Below are 18,923 nucleotides of genomic sequence, written 5' to 3'. Positions count from 1 at the left end.
AAGAGTATACTCTAACTACACCAAATCTAAACACAAAATTTAATAGGTCTGTACGTCCAGATTTTTACAAATGCATTAGGAAAGTACAGGATGAAAGAGCTCTAACGAGTCATACGTATGAAAAAAGGATCTAGTGGTTTTACTCAATAGGCTCATATTTGATATGACAAATGGGTAATGGATTTTCTAAAATGGTAACATTAAGACCATGTAAATAGATGTACAATGTCTAAATTAGCAATTATATGACAGGCAAATTGCAAGTGATAACCACTCTGAACCTCAGTTTCTTCATTTACAAAAGGGAGGTAATACCCACTCCACAGAGTATTTTTATAAAAGGACTTTGTAAACTGTTAAGGATTATGTAAATATGGGTAACAAAAGTAGTTTTAATGACAAAAATAGATCTGTTATCTGATCACATCTGGATTATTGAAGTGTGAGCTTTAGGTTTTAAGAAAGGCATTCATTGTCCAGTCAAAATACGTGTCAGAGGTTGCCCTTAAAAGAGCTCTCTATTTAAGAAAGTATTGAGCTCCCCAAACGGCTCATCATTTACTCATGAAGAGTTCTGGGGGAAAAAAAATATTTTGTAGAGACATTCTGAATTGTGTATATGTGCCTGTTGTAAGGGGGAAGATGTACAACTTATACACACACACACACACACACAGACACATTTCACAAATGAAAAATTGGAAGTAAGGAAAGTTATTAGGTTATTAGGTGGCATTTAAAAAACTGTGAGAGTGTGTTTTGGGGGAGTGGTAGAGAGGAAACAAGTAAATGTCAGGAGCTGAGGTTTCCAGAGTTCAAAGACAAAGACGACAGTTCCGAGATAAAGAAGACAGAAGGAGAGGTCTGATCGTGGAGTGGTGAGGGAAATCAACACTGAAGAAGAGCACAGCACAACCAAGAGGTAAGTTGTAACTCATGTGCAGTTGAATCTGAGTTAATCTTCTAAAAGTCCCCATGTAACACAAAGCACACCCAGGTTTTGCAGGCCTCTAGAAGTCATCAGACACCAATATCACTCTCTCAACCATTAGCTTTCATTCAACATTTTCTGAATGTCTACTCTGTATCATTTTCTTTCCTAAAAGTGATGCTGTTCTGCTTGTTTGTTTGCTTGTTTGTTTTCTTTTGTGGTCCACTAGAGGTTGGCCATTCTGAACAAAGTCAGTGATAGCTTTTGATTGTTCAGCGCCAATAACACATTTTTATGGGGGTAGGAGTTCCTCTTCAGTTTGCATTCATAACCAAAGTATTTTGCTACCTATTATGCAGGCAATCCCCATATGGTTATGTGTCTACTGAAATTTCTAAGATCTCTTATATTCATAATTTTCTAAATTAAAAGATTTCTAAATTTTCTAAAAGTTATTAAAAACACCAAACCCAGTTTTTTGTCCATTTAATTACACAGCTTACTTTTATTTTGACAATGAAGATCAGTCTCATCTCTTTCTGAAAGACGGCTCCTATCTTATGGATTTAAATCAAAGTCAGAAAAATTCCCAAAAAAGACTAAAATTATCCATTTTCTGAAACATGATTTTAATTGACAAATTTTTCATAACCCAGCTATGACTTCATGCTTCGATTAGAAAGTATCATTTCAGGCATTAAAACAATAATTTACTTTATTTTTTAATTTCCAGGAAAAAAAATTCAGGAAATGAAATAGCTTTCTCATTAGTTTATACTAAAACTAAATGAAACAGATATGGGTATAGTCATGGTGATGATTATGGTGATAAACATTTCCAACCCAACAGACCAAGCAAGCACACATCCTTAAGAGTTCTTCCTCATTGTACTATTTACAAGCAAAGAGATGTTTGTTAAAGTTTGGGACTCTTACAAATAAATGTTTGATTTCCAAACCAAGCATGTATATTTTAAAATTTAGCGATTTTAGCTATACGAAATGTCTAATTAAAAAAAAGAAGACTATTTTGCTGTTTCCTCCTCTTTACCATTTATTCACATACTAGGGAAAACTAAAAACTTCTGTGTTTCCAATTCTCAAATGATGTCTCAAGTTAAAAAGAATTAGTCTTAATAAGAACACATCCTTTCCGGATCTACAAAAGATAATACTCCTGTAGAGATTAACAATTCAAAACACCATGATGAATTAAATGACTCAAATGCTCACCACCAGTCCACTAAGGGGCCTTAGTTTAAAAATCATTTAAAATATACACTTATTTAAGTGCTCATCCTTAGCTATGATTTATTCTAGTTGGATTTGAAAAAGATTGCAAAAGATGGTCTTGACAGACCAATTCTCAATGTTGAGCCCTACTGTGAAGAAGGCAGGAAGCAAAGAAGATCAGATGAATACAGTCTCAAATTCAAATCAGAAACAATTCTTATTTCACCATATCCTGAAACCTTATACTGAACTAGAACTAACATCTTAGTGGAAAAAAATTTAATTAAAAATTACACATATTTGTAAAACACGGAATCATAATCATAAAGTCTAGAAGTATTAAATGATTTTTAAAAGAGCTAGAATCACTCAGAAGTTGGGGAAAGTGGATAATATGGTCTTACAACATCAAAAATCTTCTATCAATTCAACATTTAACAGTACAATGGTTGTTAGTCTATTCCAAAACTCAGACTATGCTTTCTGTTCAAATGTGCTGTTTTTAAGAGAGAAAGAAAAGAAAAATGATATATGATCACTTAAAACTAAATGCCAGTTTGGAAATGAGCTGAAAGGTGATAGACTGGTTACCGGGGAGGTAACTAGGAGGTAACTGATCACAGAGACTCTGAATAAACACTCAGCAGCCTGAGAGGGAGACAGCTTTCTCCTTTGAAAAGGGAAAGTTGAGGCCTGTCAGGGATCCTGTGGGGAAATCATACAGGGAGTACACATGAAGATCGAGCTGAGAACTCCCTCTCTAACTGCGAAAAGTTACACGGAGAAAGAGGATTTTCTTGTTTGGCCAAAGAAAGAAAAAACTGGACAGTGAAATGAACACAAGGTATTGGATGAAGACTCATGGTGGTCAAGAATTAAAACCTGGAAGTGTGTTATGAAATAAAGGTTGCAGGAAAGGATGTATTTATTTGGAAATTATGAGACCTTTGCTTATTTTAGTAATAGGCTTCATTCCAATCAACTCTCATTTAATATATAGGTGAGGTCTTTGGAGTTTACACATAACAGTATTGACTACACTAAAATTCAAGATATGTTATACCTATCCAGGTCTGGGAAAGACCACAGTTACATTAGGTGATGAATATTAATGGCTTGGAAGTAAAAGGAAACATACCTGGTAGTAAAGCTTACCCTAAGCTGGGGGTTGGAAGGATGCCTGCTAGGGCATATCTACCAGTAATCCATATTTTTAAGTTTTAATTAAAACCTATGTTTTAACATAAGTGGAACAATGGTACGTAGCCCAACATTCTGCTTAAGGCCAGTAAGAAAACTTCCTATTTGGTTTGATGAAGTTATAACCCTGGGCCTCTTTTACCTTTAGCTGGATACTCAATGTATAGATGTAATAAAGAAAAAAATAAACAGCTCCAGGGTGTCAGTCTTCTTACAAGGGCCAACATGTAAAATAACAATGTTTAAAAACATCCCAGTAATGTTCCAGATCACTATATTCTGCTCCATAGATACATGATTTCAGTATGCAAGACCAGTAACAGAGTATAAATGTTAGCATAGTCCTCGGGATAAGATCTCACCATACAAGGAAACCGCACTAGGCTACAAAAGTTGATTGCAGTCAGCTTTCCTGCATTTCTTCTTGGAGATGGTGATGGTATTATCATCTTTAAATCCTTGTGGAGCTTTCCCTCTGTTTCATTATGCTGAAAACAACAACCTCCTTGATTGAAAACATCAGCAGATATGCTATCATTTTACATGGTGTAGCATATAGTTCTTCAAGATGAGTCTGAGATGACAGCTTTAGTGTGAGTGTAGTACATCTTGGTGCCATTACTGTAAGATTTTTTTTTTTTTTCATTCTGTCATATTAGAGATGTCACCAGTCTAGTGATCATGCATGCTGGTCCTTAAATGCTCTTTGGCACTGCAGGAAAATCCTGGGTAAATTTAATTCCACCTCTGTTTTACCCTTTATTTTAGTTCTCACATTGGTAATTAATTTAAGTCTACATTGAGAGTACCTGCAAGGTTATGCCCCCCCCACCACCCCCACTGAAGTTACTCCAAGATCACTGGGTCACATTTAACACAGGTTTCCACAACTTACAGGATTTGTGATAACAGTCGTCAGTAGATGGACACTTTGAAAGACTTCATTATTTGCACTGACATTCACAGTTGAAAGCCCTTGACTTGCGAGTACTACTATAATAATCAAACTGTAAGACACAACAAAGTTTAGAGAAGAGATATATTCTGAATCTTGAGGTTTTTTTTCTCCTTGAGTTACATGTATGAAAGCAAATTCAGATGGTGAGGGCTAAGAGAACTTTAAGTTGTTTTTAGAAAGTGATTATGGGCAAATCACAATCCTTCTGAGCCTTGTTTATTATTATCATTATTACTTAGTCTTTAAAAGGCAGATTGTTAAAGACTATGTCACAGATTTCAAAGCTCTGAAATTTATTCTAATACAAAGTTTTCTTACTATCCTTTCCTTAGGTTCTCCCAAAGAGTGTGACATGGGATGGGTATGCTTAGTAGTGAGAGTGAAATCTGATTAGAAGAAGCTATGAAAATATTTGTTCATATAAAATATGGCCAGAGGTGAGATGGGCACCCACACTGTAACCTCACTGCATTTAAATAGGGTATTTCTTTAAAAATAAATTTAGAAACAGACTATACATGCATCATTTATCCTAAACACATGAATTAATCAGAACATAGCAGGAATAAATACGAAATGTAGCAGAAAAATGGCCTGAGACTTTTTCCTCTGCTACATTCACCAAGTGGATTTAAATGAAAATTACTAAGTATAAACCTACACACACACACACACACACACACACACACACTTTCAAGCTCACATCCATAGAGAGAGCTACGCTTATAGTATACCTTTGCTAAGCAAACCTTTTCTTACATAACACTAATCAAATGTCACAAAGACACAGAGATTATTATTGCCATTTGAAAACTATTCAGACAGGTGCTTCAAACCTTTTTACCTACTCAGGAAAACATGTACACTAAAGCTCTTTTACCTAACAGCTCCTTGCCTTCTTCCCCCTTTTGAAAGGGCAGTCTATGAAAGTTGCTCTACCCACAGCTTAGGTAATACTGTTGTGAAGAGTTACGCAGTATTTGAAGGTTTAATATTTGCCTTTCGGCCTATAAGGTAAAAACACCGAGTCTACTAGTTGAGATGCACACAGCCCCACAAGGAATGGTCAAAATTCTCACGGCTGGAGTGCGTTGTTTTGCTATTTTAACACGGAGATAAAGAACAGTACTAGACCACTGAATAATTGTACACTTTAAAGCAGTTCATTGTATGCTATGTGAGTTTCACCTCAATATAACAAAAAAAGGTACTGGCTGCTCTAAAGGCTTTATAAATTTTATGGAGTGGGGGGAAAAAAGCTTTTGTGGTGTTGCTTTTTAAAAGAGCACAACAGTGGGCCTGGGTACCAAACACGAGCTGGAGCAAAACCACTGTTCTAAGCATGGTGCTTTCCTGGGTCACTTAGAGCTTCCAGGATCCCTTCGAATAATCATAAAATGTCAAGTGGACTAAGAACAAAGTAAAGTCAATGGCTGCATTAGGAAGTATGGTCTGAAGGAACCTGGAAAGAATGGACTGGTTCTTTCAGTACAGCTATTTCCAGCTGTTTTGTGGAACTTCCAGGTACTTCAGTTCAATTCTCAAGTAGCTTAGATTGCTTGGGCCTGTCTTCAGTTCTAGGTAACCAGCAGTTACAGACTAGATTTCTGTGGAACTCGAACCCAGGGTAGATGCTCTAAAACACTATGGAACAGAACAGATTCCCCTTATGAATTCTGAACTCTCAGGATAATTCTTTGGAGAAAGTTCCACTGGCATTAAAGCCTGGTATATCCAGCAATATATGGTTGCTAAGAATAATACTCGTGGCAGCAAATCACAGGGCAGAAAGAAGATCTAAGCAGCAGTGGCTTCTCGATCCATCAGCACAGTTTCACAAACAGTATTTCTGAGCAATGATTTGCCCTTTCAGGTATTACCACTTTTACATGTCATAGTTGATATTTCAGCCGACATATATGAAACAAGTCCAGTGATGACTTAATGAAAAATATTTTAATGTCAATAAATTAAGAGTGCTTCCAAACTAGGCGTATTTGCTATTAATTAAATTAGGGAAAAATGTCATTTATCTCTATCTCCATCCCTATTTCACTATTATCTTCAGCAATTCTTCCTAAAGGTCACATCTAAGTGTACAAACCTTAAGAGTAGATTAGTTCAGTAACTTGCAGGTTTATATCTATTCACAAAGCATATTCTCTGGAGGGGCAAACTGTCAAAATGCTTTTATAATCTTCTATGATAAAGTTCTGAATTTCTTTGCTACTCTTCAAAAATATAGTACTTAATTCCAATCTGCTATATAAAGCAGAATGACCCAGTACCACCAAGTAAGAAGAGAAACTTTCCCTATGTAAGTGGAAAGCTGGTTCTTTTCAGTTTTGCACTTGGGAGAAACTAGCTTACACTTGTAACATGGGCTCTTCAACTCTGCCTCATCACATGCCACACCCACTGCCTCTAAATCTTCCACAGCATGAAACAGGTCTACTATCCCTCACACTCAATGGGCTCACCTATACCTGTCCAGTCTCATCCCTGGCTCTTCCCAAGCCTTCCCCTACATTCTGCTTCCACACCCTGCTGTGCTGAGGAAGAAACGTTTATTCCATTGTGGACGTTTTCCTTTGGGTCACTGACTTACAAAAACCTGACCCAGGATTCACGAAGTGGTATCACGCTTTCTCAGTTCTCTCTCATGCAGTCTGCATTCTTACTCTCAAGAAATGACTGGAAGAAAAGTGAGTAGATAAGAGATCACAGGGGTTGTGAAAGCCAGCCACCTTTCCAAAGTGGGAATGTTAGACATTTATCTACCACCCTTTCCTTGGTTCGCACTCACCGCTCAATACTGAATGGTCATCATACTGACCACAGTCTCCTAATCTGTCAGTCCCTTAACAACACTATGCCTGTTCTTTATCCTCACCAAAATCTAAAGTCACTGAACTCCCTTCAACACCCTCACACCAATGGTTCTTTCTCTTCTTGACCACAAGATTAGGTGTTTCAATGATGTCTTCTTTTCTTTTTAAACTTTTTCTATGTATGTATGTATGTATGTATGTATGTATGTATGTATGTATGTATCTACAATCTTTAAGTAGGCTGTAGGCCCAATGTGGGGCTTCAACTCATGACACCGAGGTCAAGAGTTGCATTCTACCGACTGAGCCAGCCAGGCACCCCTCAATGCTGTCTTCTTGAATATCTTTGTATCCCTTTCTTCTTCTTTTAACCAAACTTTCAATATTTGCTTTGTCTATCCTTGATGCTTTGTGCACAACCAGAGAAACATACAAGACCATACCTATTTGAACTCTACAAGTTTTAAATTTGATCCTTATCTTTACTCAGCAATTCTCGAATTTCTCTTTGATGCACTTCTAGGCTTATTCTTACAGATTTATTTGACCGCCTTTCTTTACAGAATCCCAACTCTGCTCTTCACTCCCATTCTCGCACACCACGCATTCAATAATTACTGACCTGAGTCCTTTCCTCTATTCTCATTTTCTCTACTCTTGCATACTCTCTGCTAGATTTTTTGCTTGTTCTTACAGAGAACAAGGCCCTCCTCTCTAAAGCTAAACCTATAACCTAACGTCATCTCAGGAACTTCTCTCTTCCCAGCACTACCAAAATCCGTAATCCTAATGGATTGACCTACCTCCTCCTTAGCACTGTCCAAGTCTTCCTCTCAATTGGCCCTTTATGTTTTGCTTTGGAATATTTATCCACCTATCTGAAAGCAATGCATTCTAATACCTACCACCCATCTAATAAACATCTTATTCTTCTCCTTCCCTTAGTTACCAAATGTCTTAAGTAAGTTATCAATAAATTCTGTATCCATATCCTTGACACTTCCTCATGAATCCTAGGAATCTGGCTTCCATCTGTACCTTTATGAAAGTTACATTTTAAAGATCACCAGAGACCTAGACAAACCTGAAAGACTTTTCTTAGATTTCATGTTTTCTGGCTTCTAATTCATAATTTCTTCTCCATTCTTATACTATTACTGTCCTAATCCAGGCCATCTCATTTGCACTGGCCAGCAATAACATACTAGAACATTTTCTTCATTTCAAGCAAACACATTACCAAATTAATATTCTTAAAATGCTACAATCAAGTTACATCTTTACCAAAGAACCTATAGTTCTCTACCATTGACCATATCCACATCTGAATTAACTATTCTTCCTCGTTTTCAAGGCTCTGAGCCCTTACTCCACCTCTCCGTATGACCTGTACACTTCAGACGAGTCCATCTCCCTACTGTCCTTCTCTCCTAACCCCTAGGGACCACTCCAATCTCTGTCCCTGGTTCTTTGTTCATCTGTTCCCATTATTGCATTTCCCCCTTCCATTATCTACATTTCAGCCATCCTTCAAAATCAAAAAGCCCCATACTTTTTTAGTGAAGGCTTTCCCTGAGCCAGCTTACATTAACTTCTTTAATTCCCACTTCTCCTTTTGTATCAGCATGGTGTTTGGTTAGTTCACTAAACATTTCATGTGTAAATACCTGCATATATTACTGCCATTTACTCAGCACAAGGAGACAATGTAGTAGGTACTCATTCAGATACAAAGGCTGAGTGAAGCAAGACACAGCACTAAGGGCAGAGGACTTGACACTGGACAACTGGTTTCGGTCCATATTTTATAGAAAAAGACACAGGTATCATTGCTTTGGGCTATCACCTCTTGATAAGATAATCTTTCAAAAAAGTTATTGTGCTTTCAACTGTATGGTATCCATCTCTTAAAGCCAATTAAGCAAATTTGGGGAAACTTCAAGATCAAATAAAAAAATCTAAAACCTTGTAACTCAACGAGATAAAACATCCCCCAGTTTTTAACGTATGCACATATAACAGAGTGGTCTTCATTTTAAGATTTCTATGCACCTGCAATTCATTCCTTTTTCTTGGCTTTCTGAGGCAACGCCTCTGTGGGAGTAGCTCCCTATGGACCTGTATCACAGCAAAAGAGAGCTCTGGCAATCCTGAAGGTGCTTGGAACACAGTACAAATAGGAGCCATGCCAGTAAAAATGGGCACAGCCACAATGCATTCAAGTGTTTTCTTTAAAAGAACATATATATAGAAAGCTCTACTTAACACCCAGGACACTAAGAGTTAGAGACATGAGCATACATATACGACTAAGACACTTAAATTAGAATCACGAATGTATGTCTTCCCTAGTAAGAATTTTTTCACTCCTTCCAAATTATCATCTATTTAAAAATTGCAGCTATCAATATTTAATACCCTTTGTTGCCACTGTCAGAGAGATGAATAATAAAATGAGTCTTGGTTGCTATGGCTGTTCTCATTGTTATATTAAGAGCTGACCCTATAGAAACCGTTTGAAATAAAACTGTCACTAGACTGTTATCCTTGACGATAGGATCTGTGCTTCATTCAACCTTGTATCCCTCAAGACCTAACTCAGGTCACTACACAGAATAGGCACTCAGATATTTGATTAATACTCTGCTGAAATAAGAGAAGAATAGATAAAAGCACCACCTGGAAAAACAAAATGCAACAGCAGAATGAAAAGGAAAAGTATTAATCAGAAAGTATTTTCTAATGGAATCTTTAAGAAAATAAAAAGAGGCACTTGACATTCATCATGACTTAAATCATTCACTCCGGGTCTCTATTTCTTGCAGTGGCACTAAAACCATTTCAAGTTAGCAGTTCTTAACTTTTCTTCGGGGGCGGGGGGGGGGGGGGGTGGGGAGGGAAGGAAGTGTCACCAAACCCTTTATAAATCTGTAACTATGGATTTTCCCTCCAGAAAAAAGTGGGCAGCTGTACATACATACAAATTCCTAACTTTGCTAGTACATCCAAAGGGTTCTGATCTCTGGCTTTAAAAACTCCTGAATTAAGAAACAGACTAGTAATTTTTTAAAAGTTAGGATGTAAAAGCGTAAAAGGCTTCCCTCGTGCATGACACATCAATCATGCAGGAATTTAATAAAAATTAATCTGAAGCTTTTTAGAATGTTTCATTCTTTACCATCATTTATTTGGTTTCATCAATTTACTTGCTATGTCAAGCAGTACTTTCTCCTGTGTTGTCATTTCTTCGTGCTTTAACATAATTCATTACAACTTGATTTCAAGACTTCATTTAAAAAAAGAAACATACTATATGGAATATTAAATAAGCAAAACGGTGAGGCTTATTATTCTAGGTTTACAAGGTCTTGAAATCACAAAGTTAAAGGATAATCTTCAGCTATTTAATGTGAAAATATGTAAGCTGAAGCCTAAATGCCCAAGAAGCATTTTCCTGACGTATGGTGTGTGTCAAAGTATAGAGGATACAGAAGCAAACCGGAGAGAGTTCTGGGTCCTAGCAAGTCTAGACAAACCACCTGACACTTTTTTGGACCTGGCTAGGAAGGAGAAAGAGAGAGAAAGTGACCACAGGAAAGAAGCATTGTTTAACACGTGTTATCTCTCTCTCAACACAGAGAAGTAAAGTAAATGGGAGCGAACGATTTGTCTTTGTAAGAAGATCCAGGCACTGAAAGGCTTGCACTGAGGGCTGGAGAAAGCTAGGTACTAGTAAGTTTCATTACAGGAAGCCCAAGTTTGTTAACAAAGCCTAGAAACCTTAACATCACAGGAGACAGTAAGTGGATGTCTTGACCTCTTAGAGCAAAATGAAACCATGATTAACTCATGATAAAAGGCTTCTAAGAAGGCTACAATATTTTATTTATATTTTCTATATTTCTTGTAATGCTGCCCTAGAATCACTTCTGAATAGAAATTACAGATTGTCATTTATGCAGAATTTTACAAAAAAAAAAATATTAAATGGCTAGATAATTAGCTGTTCCTACACGCGCAGTTAACCAAAGCGAAGGTTAACTAAAAACAGATTTTAGTTTACCTGCTATACCTGAGGACAAAACCATCTAATTTGCTTATTATGCCTAACAGAAAATAATCAGACTTTATATGAAGAGGTACCCTTGAAAACTCCAACATGATATTAAGTATCACTTCCTAATAACATGTTTTAAAATTATTATTATTTTAAATACTTAGGCTTCCTTTTTTGGTATTCATGTTACTCTTTTAATATTTTTCAAAAAATAAAGGCATAGCTTTTATCACAATTGTTTTCTGAAAATGTCAAGAGGAGAGCGGACTTTCCCCTTTCTTTCCAGATGCTTCATGTAGGCAGAATACGGTCACGTTTTCTGAATCAGTTTCTGTTCACCGCTCAGAATTTAATTGTTTATTTTCCTTCATTATCAGCTTTAAAACTATGTCAAAAAAGTGTGTATTATCCGAAAACATCACTTCACATTATGTCCTAACAGAGTATGCCACTATACTCTGAGACTAAAATTTCCTAGGACAACTTACATGGCCTAATTTTAGAGGCTCCTCAATCTCTTCTCCTCTACCTTAGTCTCATTCTGGCCAGGTACTTGTAATAGAGCTTTATTATCACATTTCAATTATTAAACAACGAAGTTTCAAACAGGTATCTCACAGAACTACCAGTTGTTCCATAAAAACGTCACGCTACTATGGTTGCTTCTTACATACAATGTTTACCCCAAATTCAAGTTTCTGATAAATCAACTGTAAGTTGAAATTCTGTTTCTGAGGCATCTCCTGGTATACTAGGCAGTGCATTAGAAAAGAGATATTGCATTTAGTCTATAATAATTATCTTTTAACCTTCTGTATATAATTAACAACCATTCAGAAAGAAAGTGCAAATGTGCAAATGAGAGACAACAAAAACAGTTTCTAAACACGTAATGCATTCATATAGGGTATAAATCCATACAACTAAAAATAAATGCTGACAACATCCTTCTGAGCATTAAGCGACACCACCAGTTTTGTGTTGTATGTATTCTTTCTTCTCAAGTATTCAAAGAAATGCAATAGACATTATCTTCTTAAATTTTCAAATTTTTCATGAGTATATTAGGATATTACCATTTTTTTCACAAATCAGAAAACAAGGAACTACCATTATCTTTGCATAATTTCAATAATAGAGCCAAAATAAGAACAATTCTAGCTAATCTCATCTGGGATCTTAATTAGTACTACAAGTTTATTTGTGTGAGTTAAAAATAGTATCACTCATGAGAAACAATGCCAAAATTATTATGCTAATAAATAGTGTTAAAGGCCTAAAGAAGAAATACTTTAGCAACTATGAGGTAAACACACTAGTTGTAGGCATGAGGAACGTTTATATTGGCTCTTTTGGGTGTATACATTAAATGCGAAATCAGAAAGGAATCATGCAAAAATCCGGTTGCCCATGCAAGCACCCCAGAGTCTAATCCTCTCCTCTCAGTTCTGTTGTCAGGCCACAGTAGTGTGGAGACTTGTAGGCTGCTGTCCTTGTTGTAATGAATGGGAAGAGGCTGACAGTGGCATGGTCGAAACCTTCACCTCTTCTTCCCCTGTGGAAAAGTCAGTCATGGTCTAGTTATGGGTGACTAGATTTGTTAACAGTCCCTTTAAAAATGATTTCAATATTTGGAATACTGATACATATATAAAATACATGCTTAATGGCTGGAATCTGGGTGTGAAACAAGACATGAATTTCAAAATATAAACTTATCAAGTACCTAGAAAGTAGTTACACTGTAAACACACCCTTCAATTTAATACTATGTCAGGTATAAGAACAAATAGAATAGATTTAGGACTATAAATAGACAAAAAGGAAAAAAAAAGAGACCAGGAAAGCCATTCTTTTCCAAGCCAATTGGACCCCCTTTAAATTCAGATACTCCTCTAATAGTAATAGAATTTTGTGAAAAAAATTAAAAATAAATTCACAGATGTGAAAACATGATTTTTAAAAGGAAAAATGACAAACCCATGTTTTAAAGGCAGAAATTATGTTTATAAAAAAGAAATAAAAAGATACAAATATTAACTCAGCAAATTACCATATAGCATCTGAATATTCAATGTGCACTTCTCAAGTAATGAGAAAATAGTGAAATGCTAGTAATACAATGATCCAATTGACTGAAAGCAAAGATGACTACTTCTAGGTCAGAGAACTATACATGAAATGAGATCAGTTCTCCTAATTATAATTGATAATTACTGTACAAGTGACTTTGTTTCACACATGACTCAAAATTCAATCAAGTCACTGCTAACATAGCTAATTCAGTAATCATATTTAAAGAAAAATGTCCCCTCACAAGTAAAACTGAATGCACAAAAACATGAAAAAAATCCAATCCTAAACAGTTTCAAATATTTTTCTAAGTATATCTTAAAATAACAATGCTTACAGACTGAGACTTACTATGATTGTTTTCCAAATAATTTTTAGCATTATGGATAAAAACACCTTGGCAGAGAGAGTTCTTGGAAAAACAAATCTGCAAAATTACATTTAGAAATACTTAACTGGCAGATTTAACGGACGACATGAAGAAAAAGACCTCTGGCCTTTACAGCAGGTTCTTTCATTATTTTTCAGTAAATTGGCAAAGATTCTATCAATTCCAAGTATATAGCAAAGGAGGCTGTGTAAAGGAAATTTTAGACTACTAGAGCTGTTGGTGAGAACATGTTGCTGATAAGGACTGAGCAAGAGATTAATTTTTATGAAGTCGATAAACTTCATTCTACTTTGTAACTACAGGCCATATCCCTGAGCTGGGCCAATTGTCTCATGAATGGATACTGCTGATGAAAAGGGATCTGCAAGTGTGTGAGAGCATAAATCAATTACTATGGGAAGAAAGCCAAGTTCAAAGTACATGCCAGTGATCTTCATTTGTGAAGAAGAACATCTATGTTGCAGTGGTGAAACACTTCAGTTTGAACGTGGGATCTGGGTACTTATCCCAATTCTACTACTAATTGAATGTTTGACCTTTAACAAATTATTTAACCTTTCTGGAACATAGCTCTACTATTTCTAAAATGAAGGAGTTGAATAAGGTAAGTCACTTTTTAGGACAAGAAAAGTCCTTTCTTAAAAGCACACGGTGTCAATAATAAAGATCTAAATGGACTTACTATAACTGCCCACTAATCAAAGTTTTCCACCAAGAATAATTATTTCAAAAGTCCTTCTAAGCTTAGCAAACTGGATGTGCAGCCAAGAAAATGCTGCTAAAAAATTTTCGCCTAATTAAGAAAATAACTAATTTTCAATGAAAAAAAAAGTGCTTTCATTTAGGCAAAAGAAATGGAAGCTGCATTTCTGTCAAACCTCTGGCAACTGTCTTTCCCGTGATAGGTTTCAGATACATAAATTTTTAATAATTTAATTGAAACAAAAACTCAACACTTAAATACAAATATATAACACATAGAGACATGGTATCTGTAGGATATATAGGTGACTGACACCTGACTGTGTGCTTGTAAAGGTCAGGGACACTGTTTTGCTCTAGGTATCTAAAGAATAAATAAATAGACGTGCCTTTTCCGGTGTTGAGTACTGGCTAAGCATATCTTAAAGTGGCAGGTATCATAGAAAGAGTATGTACTCTCCATTATGAAGCACTTAACCAATATATACCCTGATAAGACACCATGATATTCATTGCAGGATACAAAGTTGAACCTAATTTCAATAGTTCAACTCAAGTACAAATGAGTTACAACTAGGGGTGGGGAAGGTAGATACTGCCTAGGTATTAACTTGCTTCATATTACACAGTTAAAATGTATATAGTTTTCCAGAATTTTATTTCTGTCATTTCTAATTGGTATTGAAAATCCCAGATCATCTGGCTACAATTATCTAACTATTCAGTTTTGAGGCTTAGCACATTCAGCTTCCTGAGGTATTTGCCAAATATTTATAGGACGTCAGAGTATTCTGTGTAACTCTTGATAACAATTTTAAATATTTTGGTGCATTAAAACTAAAATTTCTCTTGTCATCAGAGACTTGAAAATAATCTAATAAAGAAGCTTAATCATCAGTCACCATTTAAATACCAAACCAGTATGCAGAGTCAAAAACGGAAAACCTGAAATAACAAGCTCTCCCAACCTCCCACAAAACACGACAATGATTCAGAACCTACAAGGTGGTGACTTCATTCTTAGAATTTCTGGGAAAAAAAGTATTTTATGCTCTACGGTTGAGTATATGTTAAAAGGAAAACCCACAAAAAGAGGACCATAATGTAATGCCACGTTTTTGTCTTTTTTTTCATAAATATCTAGTTTAGATGAAGATTTCAAATGATTAACACGAGGACAACTACACTCACAAATCTGTAATTATTCCTTCCCACTGTGGCATTTTCATAATATATACGGGTTTGAAATATTTGGGTTAAAATTGTTTTTGTGCTGATGGACAATATGATAACTGTGAAATCAGAAGAACAGATAACTTACTGAAGATGGTCATGTAATAAATAAGTCAAAGAAAAGTACACAATGAAGACAGCTAAGAACTAGAGTCCCACAAAGGCCCCCTTCTTCCTATTGTATCAAGTGCACACTGTACCCTTGCTGTCAGAGTTCCCCATGTTCTCATCCATTCTATTTATACAATACATGAAGCACCTGTTACTGAAGGCAGTTCTATTGCTTCTTAATGAAATTACATACGAATTCCTGCCTCTACGCCTTTACTAAGGAGTCCCATCAGTATAAAAGATCTTTCTCTTTTCCCCACTAACCCAAATCCAAGATACCATAGTACAGATCAATTCCTACTTCTTCAATGAAGCCTCCCCAATAATTAAAGGCTCAACTGAGGTCTCTCATATTCCAGTATCATATAGTCACCGCTTTCATACATAATATTAATTTTATTTCTTCAACTATACTGCAAAATACCTGGAAATAGTATCCATATTTTATAGTTCTTTTGTATTACCCATATGGCCTACTTCTCTGTTGGGCAAACAGTATCCCAAATACTCATTATAATTGATTTAATATTTTATTTTTAAATGTTAAGGATATTTCGGGGAACTTAACTTTAACTCTTAATGTTATAATCAGTTATGAGATACACTACTAGTCATTACATGCCACGTTCCTAAATGATTGAAGCAAAACGAAACAAAATTACACTCTGATATGCTGTCTTGAATGGAAGGGAAAAAAGCAGTATCAGGAACTGAATACCTAAGTGTTTCACAAGTGAATATCATGTAGAAGGAGAGGACTGAAAAATGCCACTCGGAATTACCTACTAACTGCCATAATCAAATGAACAAACATCATGAGTTCCACCGATATACGAACCACTACATTGGTGCTATCATGCTCATGTAAGTGAACTTCGCTGTATCAACTGTTAGATTCACTGTATCAAAAGCCACAAACCATATTCTCTGAACTCAGTTACTTGTCTTGAAAATGAAATGAAATGTGGTTGGTCACAAAGGGAACAGAGTCAAAGAACTCTGATGGATCTCTTCAAATTTACCTATCAACCTTGCTAGACACAAGAGAACGAACGACTTGCTGGTAACAGCACGTTATTACGGTAACACTGTGCCGTGCCGTATCTTAAAGGCCATGACAAGGGATAAAAATGAATTTTATTAATTATGTAACAGAGTGAGGGACTATTCTATTCTACTTGAGAGAATCGGGAGAGAAACAAACTCTCTCTCTTACCAGTCATCTCTAAAGTCCAAATTAAATAAACTGAAAAAAACCAAAACCTATTAATAAGAAGGATTCCTTTAGACAAAGAAGTCAGTTGATCTAATAAATGTTATATGGGACCTTAAAACCCAAAAGTTCTGAAACCTTCAAGGGTAGCAGTATAAAACCAGAAGTATTCTGGTACCACTTAAAGGAACCAAATATTTTCCCCAGAAATAAAAACATGACAGACAAAAAGGGAAAATATCTCTCAGCAATTGCTTTTTCACAGAAAGTATACTTATACACATATGTCTGTGAAACATGAATAATCAGAGTTCTCAAAGATTAAGTACTTTACTAACATAAAGCACAGTTTGTGTGTGTGTGCACGTGCCTAGCAGTCAAAATAATTACCAAAAGTAGTTACAGAATGGCTTTATCCCTCATGCTCTCACTAATTACCATCTTAAAAAATATTTTTTTTTCATTATTTTCCTTTTAGAATGTATAATCAGAATTTTTACCATGGTGTTGAACTTTTACCATGGTGTTGAAATTATAGCACCATAATTTCAGAGTCCGTTTTTTTTTCTTTTTCTTTGTGCATTTATATTCCATATGGAAGTTTGGTAACTACTCTGTTAAATAAAATGCTTCCAAGTTATAACTAGTTATAATACTCCACCATCCTTATAAAGCTCAATATTACAAGGCATCCATCCAGTTAAAATTTTTTTGGATTATAAGGACTTTTTTTTTTCCCCATAGAAATTTCCAAGAATAGTAAGTACTCTGTTATTCAAAAATTCTCTCCCTACCCACCCAACAACCTGAAGGCATGAGATATTCACAAATTCTCAAAGGCTATAAATGAACCTACCTGCTATAGGGATCCCTCCCAGACCTGTGTTGTGCTGTGGCGGGAGATTCAAGTCCAAGAAATTACTATTTGAGGTGGGGTTTGCTGTGTGGTTCAAGTGCATGATGCTATTGCGTGGAAAGGCCATCCAAGGATAGCGGGCTGCCTGGCCTGGAAAACTGAATGAATTATAAACTGCTCGGTGCTGCTGAAATTGAGGGAACCTCTGTGGCAAGACTGAAAAGGTACTATTGAGAGAGTTGGCGTTTGTCGGTGCAGCAGGATGCAGGAATCCAGAGCCCGGACCTTTGGCGGTTGTAGTGTGTGAAGAGGAGTTCTGAAGAGACGTGGGCGAAAGGGAAGGCTGGTCTTGGACTGACAGTTCCTTTTCAATCAGGTCTGCTAAGGCTTTTCGAGTGACGTCAAAGGGATCAAAACCCAAGTCATCCTCTGGTTGTTTAGAAGAACCAAAGCCAAATGCTGCTTGCCAGTCTGTGGAGGACGATACCGGGATTGTTTCTGTTGGGAAGACAGTTAGTGATGAATTTTAAATACATAGTTTACTTGCATACTTAACGAGTGTCCACACTTGTGAAAGTTAAACACGTTCTATTACAAGATAAAGGCAAATATAACCAAAATTTGTATGATTTCTTAGCACGTTAAAATTATAACATTATAAAAATCCTCATATACTTTCAGCAATGATTCCATTCTTATTAACTTCAAAAAAACTGAATGACAGAAACTGATTTTACTAATCAAAGAAAACAAAGTACTTGAAACCCAAATTATACTTTCAGCTGTTCATAATCCAAACCTGGAGAAAGTCATTTAAATGAAATAAGGTAACAAACGTGATGTAACAGAATTCAATTAGTAAAGTTTACTTTTTAAAAAAAAAATTTTTTTTTTAATGTTTATTTATTTTTGAGACAGAGAGAGACAGAGCATGAGCGGGGGAGGGTCAGAGAGAGGGAGACACAGAATCTGAAACAGGCTCCAGGCTCTGAGCTGTCAGCACAGAGCCGGACGCGGGGCTCGAACTCACGGACCGTGAGATCATGACCTGAGCCGAAGTCGGCCGCTTAACCGACCAAGCCACCCAGGTGCCCCAGTAAAGTTTACTTTTAAAAATATATTTATCGGAGCGCC

General features: G+C 36.1%; 1 protein-coding gene across 7 annotated transcripts in view; it reads right to left on the bottom strand.

Annotated features, from left to right (window-relative positions):
* Positions 1–18,923, bottom strand: part of CNOT4 (CCR4-NOT transcription complex subunit 4) — a 148,262-nt gene that overhangs the window by 14,613 nt on the left and 114,726 nt on the right. For 5 of the 7 annotated variants that reach the window (XM_058724182.1, XM_058724183.1, XM_058724184.1 and 2 more), the window contains one exon: positions 17,790–18,287. In XM_058724182.1, the coding sequence (XP_058580165.1) occupies positions 17,790–18,287 (498 nt within the window). Of the gene's footprint in view, positions 1–1,401; positions 12,766–17,789; positions 18,288–18,923 lie in introns of those variants that run through there. The other 2 variants (XM_058724187.1, XM_058724188.1) reach the window with 1 other exon arrangement.

This window comes from Neofelis nebulosa, chromosome 4, assembly GCF_028018385.1.
Source record: "Neofelis nebulosa isolate mNeoNeb1 chromosome 4, mNeoNeb1.pri, whole genome shotgun sequence".
NCBI classification, from domain to species: Eukaryota; Metazoa; Chordata; class Mammalia; order Carnivora; family Felidae; genus Neofelis; species Neofelis nebulosa.
The sequence above is the reverse complement of the archived record's forward strand: the minus strand, read 5'-3'. Positions and strand labels throughout refer to the sequence as shown.